Source organism: Mustela nivalis (assembly GCF_964662115.1).
Source record: "Mustela nivalis genome assembly, chromosome: 8".
NCBI lineage: Eukaryota > Metazoa > Chordata > Mammalia > Carnivora > Mustelidae > Mustela > Mustela nivalis.
This window is the reverse complement of record NC_139027.1, coordinates 114431729-114448852: the sequence shown is the minus strand read 5'-3', so window position 1 is coordinate 114448852 and position 17124 is coordinate 114431729. Positions and strand designations below refer to the sequence as shown.

General features: G+C 50.5%; 1 protein-coding gene across 13 annotated transcripts in view; it reads right to left on the bottom strand.

The window, feature by feature from the left end:
• Positions 1–453: 453 nt before the first annotated feature.
• RASSF2 (Ras association domain family member 2) overlaps positions 454–17124 on the bottom strand; it is a 41552-nt gene continuing 24881 nt past the window's right edge. For 6 of the 13 annotated variants that reach the window (XM_082744476.1, XM_082744475.1, XM_082744477.1 and 3 more), the window contains 9 exons: positions 15057–15132; positions 12938–13089; positions 10588–10676; positions 9439–9599; positions 8556–8657; positions 7566–7617; positions 6989–7110; positions 5409–5506; positions 454–4354 (listed from right to left, as the gene is read on the bottom strand). In XM_082744476.1, coding sequence (XP_082600602.1) covers positions 4285–4354; positions 5409–5506; positions 6989–7110; positions 7566–7617; positions 8556–8657; positions 9439–9599; positions 10588–10676; positions 12938–13089; positions 15057–15132 — 922 coding nt within the window. In that variant the 3' untranslated portion in view covers positions 454–4284. Of the gene's footprint in view, positions 4355–5408; positions 5507–6988; positions 7111–7565; positions 8228–8266; positions 8658–9438; positions 9600–10581; positions 10677–12937; positions 13090–15056; positions 15133–17124 lie in introns of all 13 variants that reach the window. The other 7 variants (XM_082744466.1, XM_082744470.1, XM_082744471.1 and 4 more) reach the window with 2 other exon arrangements.

The window sequence follows — 17124 nt, the reverse complement described above, 5'->3', positions numbered from 1 at the left end:
ACCCCTGGGGAGCTACCTCCAGCAGAAGCAACTCCTGAGGCAAGCCCAGGTCCCTACTCCCCTATGGGGTGACTCAGCCATTTTAGACATGGGGAAAGACTAAGGACTAAGATGACCAAGGACTAGCAAAAGGTTCCATGATTTGGGCCCAGGATCAAAACAGGCCTGGGGTAGAGTCAGGGCAAAATCCAGCATCTATGGTATTCCTACCCAGCTCTTTCCGCTACAACTCTTGGCTCCAGCAGGACCTGAACTCAAGACTCCTAAGGGACGTTCTCATTTCACTTCCTATTTGGAATATTACAGCCAAGCCTGAGCCTGTTCAAACCATAAACTCTTAGGGAAGAAAATCAACTTATTCCCTGGATATACCTTCACACCCCCATCCCCGGCCCTCCCACAAGGCAGGGGTCCCCACCCAGCGGCCACACATAGACTCATCCACAGAGCGACTTCTCTTTGAAAAGTGCTTTATTTCAACAAGATCTAAGTTAGGTGCATGAAAACATATCAAAATGTTACAGACATTTATGGCTCCCACTGAGGCCTCGTCAAATTATGTTAGGATACCCAGATGCATCATTTTAAAAGTTCAGAACCAAACATTGAACCGGGTCATGTACCATTGTTGAAGGCAAACTATGATAAAGAAACCAATACCTCGCGAAGCTAACATAAGTGGGGAAACCCTGAAGAAACACTAGCACTTACACACCAGAAACCATCAGCCGGGGAAGCAGGTCTGCAATCAGCTGAGCAGGCTCGGAAAGGGCAAACTGGGCTTTCCCTTCCGGGCTTGTCCACGTCTTGTGCTTGGTTCAAACACGGGGGGGGGGGGGGGGGGGGCTATAACCTCCCGTGGCAGAAGTGCTTTCAGTTCCACTGAAAGAAAGGCTGCCACATTTCTCTGTATTTCTGCCTCTCTCTGAGATCCTCGTCTCACCTGACTCAAGCAGGACTTTGTGTAAAACAACTTCAGCAGCAGCTCGGAAATGTGCTACGGCTCGAGGATGCTGGGAAATTCCCTGCTTGCTATCTCAGCTCCCACATCATGGCTTGGCCACGAGACCCTGAAATTCCCCCGCGCGTAGAAAATTTCTCTCTTGGCCATTTATCTAGGACACCATATTCTCTGTGCCGTGGAGCTTGGCATTTTTCGAGGTGGGAGAAGGGGAAGGAGAGTTTCTCTTAAGAGAGTTTCTTGCCCTACTGGGAGCCGTCGCACCTCTTTGCTCCTGACACCAAAATAACCACCCAACCCTGCGGAGAAGAATTTGTGCCAAGAAGTTTTACATCCGAGAACAGATTTGCGTGTGTGTGTATCATTATATTTCAAAGTCTTATTGTGTACAATGGTGATAAAATGTCTACATGAGGATCTCCAGGAGAGTGTATTGTTTCCTTTCTGCTAGGGAGAAGGGAAGGGTGTGAATATTTCTCCTTGAAGCCTCAGACCAAAACCTCAGCTCTTGGTCCTAGCATGGGACCCAGTGGGTGGATGGCTAATCTGATCTCCTCTCCCTTAAACCTCACGTAGAATTCAAGTTTATCAGCCTGGAGTCCGGCGCACACATTCCTCACCAGCCCATTCCTCACCAGCCCGCACAGGCAAGCCGGCTGCTTGTGCTTGTCAGTCCTTCCCCAAGATTCCCCCACCCTCCTACGCTCCCCTTTAACACTTCACCTGCCCACTCACGTGATCACTGAAAATGTGACCTTGTGCTTAATTCCACCAACACCTGGCAGAACGGACCCCACCCCCACCCCGCCAGATGAGACTCAGGCTTTTCCTTCATTTGATCACCTTGTAACACAGCCCCCAGGAAAAGAAAGCCAGATGTGGCTAGCCTGCTTTTCACAAGTTAGGGAAAAAACCCTATAAATTGGCCTTTTGTTCCTCACCCGATTTCAGGTTCATTGCACGCAATTACATAAAACCACACAAATCAGTAGAGGAATTCAAAGCTGCAAAGCCATACGATACCAGTGGGAAAATCCGGCTCCACACCATGGAGAAGTGTCTCTCTTTCAATCGCTGCTATTTCAAAAGACCTTTCCAAAATTCCTGATGGGGTTATTAGGATGTGAGAAATGATCTCCAAACAGGGTGGGCCAAAACGGAAAAGTACAGCCTGTGGTAAGGGGAATGTATCCAATAAGACGTGATTTCCCCTGACTTTCACCTTGACACCTGCCCCCCCAACCCCATCTTTAAGAGGCCAGATCTACCCTACGTTTTGCAACATTTCCGTATTGAAGCAATTGTAGTGCTAGTGCAAATCAAAGAGAACTTTTATAAACCAGAAGTCGCCATCTAACAAAAGTTAGAGGTTAGTCATCTGCTCTGTGGAAATTTTTCTGCCTAACCCACCAAAGAGAGTTATGGGACCAACGCAGGCTTTGAACATTCAAAATAAAAGTAACTGGAAGAGAATTTCTTAGGTCATTTTCGCAAATGCAAAACTCAGGAAGTCTGTTTGCATTCACCAACCGGCTCTTTCCCAGCTCTAACAAAGGAAGCCTCTCCCCCTGCCCCTGGGGTTTTCTGTGCATTTTGCGGAGGCCCACCGAGGGGTATGATGGAGACTAAAGACTCCGGATTTCCAGTCCACGCCCCATAGGGCTGGTGGCGCTGTCCCCAAAGAGGAGGTCGCCTTGCTAAAAGACCCCCGGCAAGATGCCAGGTGGCAGAACGCCATCTTTGTGAAAGTCAACAAGACCACAGCTGCAAGCCATCTAACGAGGCTACGGAAGCCACAGAGGGGAGCAGGGGGCAGGAGGAGGCAGGAACGGCTCTGCTGCAAGCATCCACCTTCTTTGCAGACACGGCTCTCCTTCCGCCAACTGCCCGGTTCCCGAAACCTTTCTTGGAGAGGAGAAGAGATGGGGACACCCCCCCCAAAAAAGGCTGAGACACCTGCTGCTAGGAGCTCCCACCCTTGCCTGGCCCATCCTCTGCTCCCAGCATCTGTCTGTCCCTCTTCAAACTGTACCAGCCACATTGATGCCCAGCTACCCAGTGGTCTTCCTGAGAGGAGACACAGGTGACAGACTATCCTACTCTTTCTCCCCCATTTGAGGTCTGTTCCAAAGATCACCCAGGTGGCTGCTCAGAGAAGCTCCACCCTCCACGTGCACCTGCATAGGACAGCCCACAGAGCTTCCCTGAGCCCCACACTCAGTCAGTAGCAGGGTCTTTCTCATGCTTGGAGTCCATCTCCATGCATAAGTTGAGGGCAACTTACAAGAATCCTGTGGTTGGGAAGAAGAAACCCTTGGCCTTGACCTCAAACACATGGCCTCAACTCCAAGTGCAGAGAGAGCCCTTGATGATGGGAAATGGGCTGGCCTCCCAGGCATCTGTCACTTCTGCAAGGAGCTTCTATGATTCCCTAAAGAGGGAAACTCTGGTCACCACCCAAGGACAAGTCCAGATCTGGGCCATTCTAGCCAGTTGGCCACGGAAAAACCCATGAGACATTTCCTTCGACTCAAGGAGGCGCCAAAGAGTTGGGGTTGGCCTTCACAGCATGGGGTTGGCATGCTGAGTGAGACATCAGTCTCTTCTCCTAGGCATGGCCACAGAGGTGAGGACAGAAGCAGAATCCACACAGATCACATACGTCTTTGTTATTTTAAACAAAGTTTCCAGTGTAAAAACTTGTGGGTTTATTGCATCTACCCCACAGATGATTTATTTTTCTCTTTCCATCCGACCTTCCCCAAGGGCATGGGGCGGCTATTTTGTTAATTTCCAATGCCCAGTCTTTCTAGACGTACGGGGAAGATCTCCACCAATATATAAATACCCCAAATGGTGAGTTTGCGGAAACCCCTTCCCTTCCAAACATGCATGGCTGCTCCCTGGCCCTCGAGGGAGGACATCAATGTCAACCCCCCAGGTGGGTGCTGGTGGCTCGGAATTCAGTTCCGTGTAAATATCAGGTAGGCACGTGAATATGTACCATATGTGCACACGCGCTTACTAGTGCATGTGTGTGCTCAAATGCACACAAACACACACACACACACACACACGTTGGGTCCTTATAACAAAATTCAAAAGTCCTGTGAGTGAGAGAAAGAAGAGGCGCGTGGGGATCCGAGGATGGGGAGCTGTCTGCTGGCTTCTCCATCCTGCTATAGGCAATGGATAGTGGCTCCGCAGGAGCTGGAGGGGTCTGTAGCTACACATTCCCATGGAAGGAAGGCTCCCAGCTTCCTGTGCGTCTTCTTGTGCCAGTGGCGGCCCCTGTGGCATCTGGATCCCCTCCTTCGTGTCGCTCAGATTGTTGCTGGGGTCTCGGCCATCTCTTCCAGCCTCTGCCGGATCATGAGCCGGAGCACAGTATACCTGGGGACAGGAACAGCTACCATGGGCAGCAGAAAGCAACACATGCTCCCTCTTGATCTTCCCCCACAGCCCGGGTTCCTGGGAGCCCCCTGTCAGTCCCTTTACTTCTATCAGTGGCCCAGCTGCCAGCCACCCTGTGTGGCCTGTGTTTATTTCTGCACCCAGAGGAGAGGAACCGAGCAGACCCAATCCAAACTAGACAATTGGACTACAGTAGCGTTCAGTAAATGTTAACTGCTTTTGCGCGATCATCATTGTTAGGGCAAATAGAGCACTGGCGCTATTCTCCAGGGGCAGAAGTCAATCAATTGTTCTGCCATATCCATGGAAAGCTGTCCACTTTACGAATAAATATGGCAAAAAAAAATTTTTTAAATCATACAATTCTCCCCAGAGAAATAGGGTGAAACCGGTGACGGGGATTGGAAGGTACGAACTTCCAGTTATAAAATAAAAAGTCACAAGAATGAAGAGTGGAGCGTCGGGAATACAGTCAATAAAGTGTCAAAACGTTGGATGGTGACAGATGGGGACTTTGCTTATCATGGTGAGCACTGAATAATGTATGGAACCGTTGCATCGCTACGCCAGACGCCTGAAGCAAATATAACACTGTATGTCAACGACACTACGATCATAAAATTAAAAAAAAAAAAAAAATCCTCTCCAGAGAGAAGCTTTACTGGACTTTTCAAGCTAAATGTAATTTCCAGAAGAGAAGCATTGAGAAAGAAGAAGGGTAGGAGAGAAGGATTTCAGAGGTAGGTAGCTTCGGCTAATTTCCACTGCTACGACAGCCTTCCTGAAATCCCCAGAACATTTTTCTGTCCCACATCAAAATAAGAAGCTGACTGAGGAAGAAGAGAGACCAACACACTTAAGCTTTGTGTCCCCATCTGAGATCCACATGTGTCACAGGGAGCCCCCGGGAAGAAGGTCCCCAGGCCCCAGGCCCACACTCAGCATAGTCCCCAGGAGGCACCCATCAGAGAGCCGGCTCCCGGAGGTCCCAAGGAGAAGCCCAAGCAGCTGCCCCGGGGCCGGCCGCACGTACTTGCGCATCAGTTTCTTGACTTCTCGATCTTCTTCCTCTTGGAGCTTCTGAATGAAGCTTTTTAGGACAGGCATCTCAAACTTTATGTACTGGGCCACCTGGGGAGGAAGAAATCCGTCTGGGGTGCGTGCACGCCCCGTCCCAAACTTACTCCAATTCCTTTTGTTGTCTGTCTCATGCAAGGTGCAACGGGGTGGGAAACCTATTTCTGCATGGATCCAAGATTCCTTTAAAGGCTACAGTAGCCAAGCCCCGTTCATCTCGCGGCTGGCACTGAGTCTGTGGTGACGATCACTCCTTATCCGTGACACAGATCTTGGAACTTCTCCTCTCTTGTCCCATGTATCTAATGCACGACAAGTTGCTATCCAACATGCAAAGCACTCTCTCTTGAGGCAGTGATGCTGAGAACACCTGAACCCCCAAGTCAATAAACCTGTACGTTCTGCCCTATCGGGTTCAGGGACCTATGGCTCAGGACGATAATTTGCATTTGGAGTCTCACATGGGCATCCAAATGGGAACTTGCTCCAGAGAGGCCATGGGGGTGAGGGTGCCTCCAGGTGAGCTGAAGTTAAAGCAGCTGTGCCCTTGCCTCCACAAGAATCCCCCTCCTACTCGATCAACTCTTTTCCATGGGAAAAGCCTATTCATGTTGAACTGCTCTAAGACTCGTGGCTGGCTTTGGTCGATGGAACGTGTGTGGACATGATATAAGGTCCGTTTGAGTGGAGGTTTCAGAGGAGCTTATGAGGTTTGGTCTGGTATCTCGCCCTCCAGGCAGCTGCCCTGGGAAGTGTACCCCAGGAAGCCACTATTCCTCATACCTGGGTCTCGGACTGAGACGTGAACTCAACCCCAGGCTGGGAGCAGAGCAGGTAGCCACCAGCCTGCGGTGCCCTGAGCAAGAAAGTGAACATTTGCTGTGGCAAGCAGCTAGGATTTGGAGATGTTTGTTACTGTAGCAAAAGTTGACTAACACACAAGATAAGGGAAAAACCCTGCCAACAGCTTCAAGTTGCTGAGAGAGGTCTGCAGAAACTTCTCAGCCCTTTACAGTACCCTAGAAAGGTTGAAGACATTTACTTTTTCTGGGTAAACCACTTTGTGCCAGAACATTCCCTCAACAGCTCCCCCAGCGCATGCCCTCTGCCTAGCTTTTGTGTTCATTCTCCCGGCCTCATGACCATTCCTGCTTCAAGAAAACCTGGTATTAAAAGTAATAATAATAAAAGAAAAAGAAAGAAAAAATGAAAAATTAAAAAAAAAATTTTAATCATAATAAAATGTTTCATTAAAAATAAAATAAATAAATACAATTTAAAAATAAGTTTTAAAATTCAAAAAATAAGATAAATGAATTAGAATAAAAATGTTTAAATGTTAAAAATCAGAAATTTGAAAATGTTTTAAAGATGGAAAAAAGTAATAAAAAATAAGTTAAACTTTAAGAAAGAAAGAAAAGAAAAGAAAATCTGGTATGGAGGAACAGCAGGAAAATGGGACTTGGTCCTTGGCCAGAGAGTCAAGCTGCACGTAACCCAAGCAAATCTCCGACCGCCCACCGGAAGGGGACTCACATCATAGGTGATCTCCTGCACCTGGTCCTTCTCCATAAGAAACACTTTGGAGACTTGCTCACACGGTCCCTGGAGGATTCGGGCAACCAGAGGGTAATCGGTGTTCTTCAGCTTCTGTTTCTCTGGAACCACACACACAGCCAGGAACAGCTCCTGAGTTAGGCCTGAGGCCTTTCTCACCGTAAGAAGCAGCCAACTCAGGGGCCCAGATGGCCCAGGCCCCTTAGAAGATGTGGCCAGCTACGTCAGGAGACTGAATTGTGAATGAACAATTCTGGTTCAAAGCAACCATTCCCTCCTCCCCGCTCTCCCGGACAAAACTACCAGGCTCCAGCCCCGCTATAAGACGCTACATGGAAGGAATCGGTTTCATCTACCTCGAGAAAATCCAGTTGCCTTTTAAATAAGCAGTTAGGTTTTAGACCACCTACAGCCTTCCCCAGTGGACTCAGACAGTGACCCCACCAGCCTCAGGAGCAAACAACATTTGGAACTTTCCAAAGGCCAAACAACAAGCAAATGAGGCCGATTTGAGTGACATAAACATTTTCAAGTACACTGTGTTTTTCAGACTTACCACCGCTGGTATGGACCACGTACAAAGCAAACTCCTCTGCGGAATTCTCGATCTGAATCAGAAACAAGAGATGCTTGAAGAGAGTGCGTATTTACATATCCTACCTCTGAGCCATTCCTTCTGGAACGTTGCAAAGCTAAATGGATTTTCGGTGCTTCTGAGGGGGAGCCGTTTCTCTCCAGCTCTCAGAAGGGATGAGGAGAGCGGCTGATCACAGTCGATAAGAAGGACTCACCTTTCTGGCACCCTGCCAAGCACTGGGCGACACACTTGGCACGTGTTAACTCATCTCGTGTTCCTGACAGGCCCTCAGCGGGGGTTCCGTGAACCCTCATTTTAGAGAAGACGAAGGAGAAGCACAGGGAGCTTAAGTTACTATCTCGGCTCCTCCAATCAGCAGGTGACGGCTGGGGATTTGAACCCAGAGACCACCAGCTGACAGTGGCCTCAGGGAAAAATGGGGATCCCTGTCTCCTAAAGATTTCTTGTAAAGGAATCGTGTAAAACCTGCAGAGTTACAGGACTTTACGGACTCATGCACTAGAACTTGCACGTGTACTGAAGTTCATTTTTCAGCATACATTTCCCAAATGTGTTTCAGAAGCCAGTCTGTGCCTGGGCTCTGAGGTGTGTGCCTAGGGCCTGGGGTCTGTGCCTGGGCTCTGAGGTGTGTGCCTAGGGCCTGGGGTCTGTGCCTGGGCTCTGGGCTGCTTCTCAGAATTCAGCGGACCAATCTGCTGCCATTTGCCAAACAGTTTCCCTGGTCCTTGGGCTTCAGATTCAGTAGGTCTGCTTCAGGGCTGGGGACTGGGAAGCTGCTTGGCTAACAATCTCCCTTGGGATACTAATGCCACTGGGTCGGAAAACCCCAGGCCCCCTCGCCCAGTGCCCCCTGCTTACTGCACACTCTCCACGGTCCCCTTTCCCACCTCGGAAGCGCCGCAGGCCCCTGCGCCACCCCTCCAAGGCCAGCCCGCGGAGGGAACTTGCCTTGAATTTGTTGAGCAGCAGCTTCAGGACCTGGGGGGTGGTCATGGTGCTGTTGATGCGGACGTTGGTGACGGAGCCGTAGGCTGGCGTGAATACCGATGTCTGTCAAGAGAGGGGGATGGCTTAGGGTGGCAGTGGGGACAAGATGGGACAAGAACTGGGCTCTAAAACCCAGGTGTCCCGGCCCCATGACCTGGGGTAAAGGGCACTCTCCCCGTGCACCCTGAGAGGCCCCCTCCTCCCCCACCCCGCCCCAGAGAGCTGTGCCTAACTCCGGTGGTCTCTTCCCCACTGTCCCCATGGGAAGCTGGAGGGGTCTGGGCTTAGCAAGGAGGGGGAGTGGATCCAGGTAAGGAAGGCCCTCTTGCCAAAGAAGACATGCACAAGGCCCCTTCCACTGTGACTTCAACGCAAGGGGTCTCTGACCCTCCCGTGAGGCACTTGCTTCTGGGGCTGGATTCAGACCAGGCAGTGGGAGGAAAGGAGGATCAGCTAGAATTGGTGGGGGTGGGGGGGTCGGGTAGTGCACGGACACCCCCTGATTTGAGCCCTGCAGCCCTGACTCAGTGGGTAGCACACAGTTCACAGAAAAGTGAGACCACCCAGCAGCGAGAGGCCCACGGTATAGGAAGGGGGTACATGTGGATTTTCCAGGGAAAATCTGATGTTTGTGGGGTCATCTCATTCACCACCCTATGGGGGGGCTCTGATCTGGGGTCCCTCATCCCTCCCAAAGCCTGCAGAGCCTGCAGCCCACCCATGAACCAAGACAGAATAGCAAACACTTGGCTTCCCACTCGTCTGTAACCTTGAGGTGGCCGCTGCCCAAGAAGAGGCCTTATTCCCTTGGCCCCCAGCCCCTCCCCTCCCCCATCCTCTCTACCTTGTGGTTGTAGAAATGGCCATTGATGGAGAAGCGGTGGCGTCTGATTCGTCTCTGGTCACCGGGTGTCCTCACGTTGCCACGGCGACGCACCCCAACATCACTGCGTGTGCGCATCAGCTGGGGGGTGTCTTCCTGCAGGGGCTTGAGGCCCCTGGAGTCTAAGAGGGAAGAAAGAGATGAGCTCCGTCTGCCCAGCCCAGGGTTGTGGCAGTTTGCACACAGTCCCCTCTTTGTGGCCAATGCTACCGTCAGTACTAGCCATGGCCTCCCACTGAAATACGTTTCATCAAAACAGTATTTCTTGCCGGGGCAAAAACCTATGGTATAATTTACGGAGAAGCTCTATAGTGACAAGATTCAGAGGAGAGACTCAGGAGCCAGATTCCCAGGGCCAAATCCCAGCCTCACCATTGCCATGTTTCACTAACCTCTCCACCCCTCAGTTCCTTCATCTATAAAATGGGCATACTAATAGCACCCCCATCACGGGGTTGTCGTGAGGGTTTCCTGAATTAATTCACGCAAAGCACTGAAAATAGTGTTTGGCACAGGAGAAGCATGACCTAAGGACCTGACAGTATTTATCAAAATTACAAATGCTCATAACCTCAGACCTAGACACTCCATTTGAACGAATCCTACAGATATGACAAATGTGTGAAATGACACGTGTCCAGGGCCACTAACTGCCATTTGTCACAGCAACAGACTGGAATGACTTCAACGTCCATCACCGAGGAGCAATTCAGCTCTCGTTTTCTCTACACAGTGGAACACAGCTGGATAAGAAGGCCAAAGTTCTTGAGGGATTTGTGTGGAACACTCCTCAAAACAAACCAACAGAAACAGGGATGTGCAGAAACAGAAGAGGGGAAGAAAAGAAATGACCTCCAACTATAAAGGCATGTTGCTGTGTATTTGCTTTTCCCTGTCTAGAATACCTCAGAAAGAATGCCTTCGAGGATTTTCTGGGGAGGGAACCACTTATGGTGGGGAGAAGAAATGGGGGAACCTCTGACTGCCTCCTTTGAACACACATTGAATCTCAAACCACATGACTTTTATTAATTCCATTTACAGCATCTAGATCACACCAGTCCTCCCAAAGGTGAGCCCAAAGCGGGACCCCTCCCGCCGCACCTGTACCTGTGGGGCTCGGTGTCTGCTCGCCCTCAGGCGGGGCATCCGCTTCTGAGATCTGAATGTTGGGCATGGTGAGGGGCTTGAGGATGGTGCTGGGGAGAAAGAACACAAAACGGAGAGCGGTTCAGCTCCTGCAGGGGGACCCTCCCTCTCCTGCAAGAGCACTTGGCCTGGGCCGGGCTGGGAACTAGCACAGCCCCGTGCGGGCGGCCCGTGAAGCTGGCCCTGCTCCAGGGATAAGCACTGGGAGGGGAGGGGGTGTTCTAGAGAAGATGCTCTTTCCCAGCATCCATCCCAACACAAGCCCCAAGTTCATCACGCCCGGGATGGAGAACACCAAAGAAGAAAATCCAGGTGTTGTCTGCACTGTTTCTGAGCATGTACAGCTTCTACAGCATATTTGGAAAACCCGGTAACAATGAGCATTTGCTTCTCCAGACAAGATTCCAGTTCAGAACCTTTTCTGTTGGAGTAACTCAGAAATTGCTTCTGGCATCTTCAAGGAGGAGAAGCAATACATTGGCTGCCTACGAGGGTCAGAGCAGCGTTGGAAGGGCTACTGATGATAGTGTCCTTGGGGTTGCTGGACGGGTTGCTCAGCCAAGCTGGACCCCACACAGCCAGCCTGAGCAGAGGCCCGGATAACTGGCAAATGACCCCCTTATAAGCCAAAAAGAATAATGACTGCAGCTCAGAGATGCATACCCCAAATCAACAGGAGATTTGAGCAGAGAGGAGAACCGTATTTAACCCATTAGAACCATCCCATTGTGAGAAGAGTATGGGCTCCCTGGGATCCAGTCGAGATGGGACTCAGGATCCGGAGATGACAGTTTTAAGGGAAGACCATAAAAACTGAAAATCTGGAAGGACTCCCCACTGTGGTCTAAGTCTGGACTTCTGACTGCAGACTGGAGCTAGGGAGGGCTGCTCCCACCGCCCACTCCCTCACCGCAGCAGAAACTGGTCTCAGCCCCCTTCTTAGCCCAGTGGCCCAGGTAGTTGCTTGATTCTAGCCAGCATCAGGGATGACATTCATTACCGTTCCTGACAACCCGGTCAAAAGCCCTGGTGGGTTTCAAGAACTAGCGAAGTCCAGCTTGGCGTTGCAGGGAAGGGAGGAGAAATGAGTGTGCGGAGTGAAGGACCGGCCAGCAGGTTCAGCCAAAAATCACGCAGTCAACGGCGTTCTCAAAATCCCCTCGTGGAGGGGACGCAATGGAATACAGCCTGGGCGTCGTCCGGATGCGGCCATGGAAAAGGGTTTGGCCCGCAGGAAATCCAAGAAGGCAAAAGGGCTGAAATCAAATTAGAGCGTGAAACTAACCAAGGAGATGAAGCCCAAGAACCTTGACCAGACATCCCAGCAGCCGATGGGACGGGCGACGTCCCTCCTAAAATTCCCTGGGAAAGAAAGCACATCAGCTCCAGGGCTTGGCCACCATGCAGGCGTCTCTCAACTTTAGAGAATGATGGATTTGGCTGCGGAGTTGAGCAGAATTCCAGTGTGTCCAACAGAGACGGCTTAGGTCCGGTTGAAAACAGAAAACACGTCACCGTGGTTTGGCTGGGAGGTCAGCACACATCCCCCACACTCTGGCCTCAGGGCAGCACCAGCCAGTTTGGGGAGGGAACACGGCCGGTCACTGATACCCAAAACCGAAGTCCTGAAGGAAGTCCCAGCGGAGAGGGCAGGCCTCAAAACATGGCACTTGGCTACTCAGCTGGCAGCAGAGGGAGGGGGCAACCAGTCTTGGGCTTTGCAGACCTTGCAGTGGGAATCCAGAGGAGGGAGCCTCCCAGACTACTGACTGTCACACTGAAGCCCAGCTCCGGGTGTGGCCTGAAGGACGCAGTCCCCTGGCTGGCCTCGCAGGAGCGGTTTGGACAAGCTGTGATGTTCCTTTTCTTCTTCCAGGTTCCTCCACCCCAAGACATGGAAAGCTTTGGAGACAAGGTTCAAGCCCTTGCTGTCTCCAGAGCAGGGCCACTCTATAAGGAGTGGTCCCCATGGGGAGATGCCGAGGCCGGCTGTCCCTTAGAAATCTGCAGGCGAGGCCCAGCTCACCACAAGCTAGACTCCTTCAGAGACTCAGAAATTCTCTGCGAGGGAGGACACACTGCAAGCAGGCCTTAGCGTTTCCCCCCTCTGATGTGGTGACAGGCACAGTGGCCTGATCACACCAACACCTGCTCCTTCCTCTTCCTCCTAAGCCCAGAACAGGTGCGTAGTGCCGGTGGGGAGAATGGGGGCCAGGGTCAAGGCTTGCTGGAAGAAGGTGGCATTTCTCTGCTCAAGGACATTTAAGAACAGAACCCCAGTCACCCCTGGGCCCCCTCTCTCTTCACTCACCCCTGCGCCCCCAAGTTACAGCCAGAGTGCCAGGAGGAAGAGGATGGTGGGGGGCGAATGCGCTCATTGTCGTCCTGCATCTGTAGACGGATGGGCCGTCGCAGGCCCCAGGAGATGTTCAGCAGCCCCTCCACGATGAACTCGTCTTCCTCCTGCCCACAAAGCAATTGGCACCATGAGCCAGCCCTGAAAACCCCGCAGAAGCCAGCAGCACATCGGGGGACAATGGACAGCGCCCCTGACACGTCCTGGCTGGGCGCACCCAAGTTACACCCGCAGGCCAGCTCTGAGACACACCCCACCGCAAACAACCCCTGACGCCCCGAAGACGACCTCAAGGTCAACGCAAAAGTTGCCTCAAAATCAAGCATATGTGTGTCAATGATAAAAATGGTGGGGTTTTTTTGTTTTGTTTTTATACTTTAAAGAAAGAAGAAGACATCGCTTAGCGTGAGATGAGCCCTGCTAACAGAAGTCAGAGCCAGATTCTCGAATTAGCTACTTTCCCCTCCCCCACCATGGGAAGCTATGTCTTCAGCTAGAACATATGCTTACCAATCTGACCCGCTGGATGAAGGAGTTTGCAGTAACATTTCCCCAAGTTTGTTCTATCGAATACTAGCTTCTCTCGCAGATCAACCATTCCCTTAAATAGGGTGCCAGGCGATCACGAGCTGAGACAGGATATGTTCATCAGATTTCCTACCAGCATAACATCCCAGAGACTTTAATTAGCTAATGTGCTACATTATGGCTCTCCAAGAGGTGAATAAATCCTCTGAGAATTCCAAATTTATACTCAAGGGTGGTTGCCTGCTAACAGGTTAAACATCAGACCCTTCTAAGGGCATCGGTGTGTTTTGTCTCAAAGAACCGAATCTCATTTATTATAATGAGTCTCTATTTAATCATAGAGTATTCTGAGAATTTATTCTATAAGACACACTGCTGAAAAGCTATCCAAGGACCAAAATCTTACAAATGGCGGAGCCACTCACTACGAGAAGCTTTAAGGGCAGTGCCTAAAAGGGTCAGGCCTTTTAGAGGGTCTCAAAAAAACCTACAGCTGTCAGACCTGGGCCACAGCTACATCTTCAGGATGAACCATATGGATGAGGAGGACACCTGTCCACCGAACAACAGACCCAGATCCCAGGATCATCCACAGAGAGGAGGGAAGAGCCAAAGACGGCAGGAGATGAAAACAACTTTCAGGCTGGGAGGGGTCTTGCGGGGAAAGGCTTTATGTAAGAGCAAGCCATATAGAGGGCCTTTCTTGCTGGTAAAGCCTGAGGCTGGCATGCCTACTGTTACATAGTATGATTTTAGGACAGGATTTAACCCACACTAGGACTTTGCCTACATGGACTGGTTTGAGGGACACAGAAAAGGCCACTGCATCTCACATACTCTCCCCAACGAGCCTGCCTTTGTAGCTGAAATTCTACCATCTGATATCTGTTTCTGTGGATTGGATCGCCATGGCTTGAGGAGCTGAAAATGTGTTTAGAAGGTATTACACACATCTTATCAGTCTAGAACACTTGAGTATAAATTACTCCACCTGGCTCCTCTATAACTCACCATCTACCCGATAACAGGCTTCAACGGAAATGGATATGGGATGAGTAAGCTTAGATTCAGGCTGGGGGCTGGGAGAAGCCGGACGGAGAGCAAAGGGCATCCCAGGAAGGCACCCGAGGAAGACCACTGCAGTCATACAGAAGGGCCAAGTGTTTCCACGCCGAGCTGACTGATGTGGGCCCAGGTGTGTAAACACAGAGGACTGGGTAAGATTCCTGAATTGCCCAAGAAGAAAGAGCTTGCTTGAGAGCCATGGGAAAGGATCATTTCATGAACGTCCCCTTTGAAAGACCCCCCTCTGAAGCAGAGGCTAGCCCAGGCTCACATCCCCAGGAATATCTCTGAAACAGAAAAGCTCATCCTCATTAGTACAAAACAAGCCTGGGGTCTCCTTCCAAAGAACTCCAGGGGCTCCCGCTAACATCCTCAATGAGTGGCCACCCGTTGGTGGGGGTAGGAGAGGCAGGGACCCCGAGACCCTGGAGACATGGAGACAGACTGGGCTGGCCCACAGGCTCCCCCGCGGTCTCCTTACCTCACGGTGTCGGAGCTGCAAATTCTGGCCTTCATAGTACAAATTATAGGTCTTCAGATGAAGGAGAAGTTCGTTCCTTAGGGCAGGATACAAAAGGTGTGACATTCTCAGCTGAAGCCACTTGTAATGCACCTGTTCCCTCTTTTCTCACCTCGAAACTGGCCTCCAGCTGCCCCAGTCTGGATGTCTGTCCACACATGCATACACACACACACACACACACAGCCACCGCCCCCATCTCCATTTTCCCCAGGATCAAGGTCAAGAACAGAGTGCAAGGAGCAACTCCAGCAAACCCAGGCTCGCAGCTCTGACAACACTCCCCAAACCAAACTCCACACACAGTCCTTGGTGAGGCGAGATTCAGAGAGGCAAACACACGACTAAGTCCATGTATAAGCCTGCTGGGGCCCCACTGTTTTTTCTCCCTCACCCCTGCTGTGAGGACAGGGCAATCAATACAGGCTTGCGGGAGACTCAGGGACTTCTAGACTTTGCAGCAAGTTAAAAGGGACGGTCTGGACCCACTGACTAATGCTTCAGAGACATGACCTTACAGCGGGTTTAAAAACTCACAAATTCCCGTCAACAGCTCAGAGAATGAATAAAGGAAGCTGAAGTCACACGGTGGAATGTTACATAGTAACAAGAATATGAATGAGCCTCACCCCCACGGATGGATCTCACAGACCTTACCACAGACCTTACATTGAGGAAAAGATGCCTGACTCCAAAGGCCACGTATTGTATGATCCCGTGTATACAGAGTTCAAAATGGGTGTTAGAATTCCGGAGAGCAGTTCACCTTGGGGAGCAGTGACCACAAGGGGGCAGGAGGGGATTCTGGGCCCTGGCAGTATTCTGTTCCACAAGTTTTTATCTTTTCATTCTATTCTAAGTGCTTTTAAGTTTATTTAAAAAAAAAAAAAAAAAAAAAATTGGGGTCGGTGCTTGGCTGGCTCCGTGGGAGGGGTGTGTGACTCTTGATTTCAGGGTCGTGAGTTCAAGCCCCATGTTGGGTATAGAGATTATTTAAATAAATAAACTTTTAAAAAAAATGTTTTCTTAACTTGCAAATCTTCCTCTGAAACCCCCCATATTAGCCTACTTTGCTGTTAAATCCTGGTTTTCAGGTGGCCCCCTGGAAACACAGCTCTACTGAATGAGAGAGAGCAAGGACTTCCCACCTTTGTGATTTGGATGAGCCCTCATCCAACCTGAGAACAATCTACTCCGGTTTTATCTGAAGGTGCATGCTAGCACCTGCGGGCTGGGAAGGCAGGGGCTTGAAGACATCGCCCTGTGCTCTTGCCTGCTCTCAGGCAAAAGTTTGGACTCTCTGAATGCCACCATTCAGTGGAGCGAGTGGGGCCACACCAGAGGTCAGAGCTGGCTTGAAATTCCAAGAAGCTCCTGACAAGTTAAACCTAGAAAAATTGGAGTCATTCTATGCAAGCCTAAATGAATTAGTTGAAAAATGTGACTCCAAATAACCTAACGCAAAAGCTGTTTGGGACTTTTGAGCACAGAGATCTAATATAACTGGCCAGTCCAGTCAAGGGCCCTGAAGAAATCCCTCAGTGAAGCAATAAGAACAAGCCACAGTTCACACAACTGCATGTGTGTAAGTGGCCAAATATGTGTAAAGGAATTAAAACAATTTGGCCTCGGATAAGTTAAACATTTATTTCAGATAGAGAGCATTCAGTATGAGTGAATCCCTGTGCTGGATAGAAAAATCTATTCTCGAAATTATCATTTGAAAAAGTCCATTTTGGCTCCCATTAGCAAAAAAATCTAAGCTCAAGAGATTTAAGTGCATATAAAGCCATAAGGCTGTCTCTTTCTGTTCAGAGCTCACCTGAGTCCATTCCGGACAGACCCCCAGCTGCACAGGGATATGACCCAGCGGGGACTGCCTCAGGGGACACCACAGACAGCACAAAGGGCAAGCACCATTAATTCCTCCTTTCGGGACACTATCTGTGTCTTGAAGGTCCCCTTTGCTTTGCTGTCCATGGCCAGCCCCAGGGCTATGTTTTATTCTAGAGCACCAACCTTGCTGTGC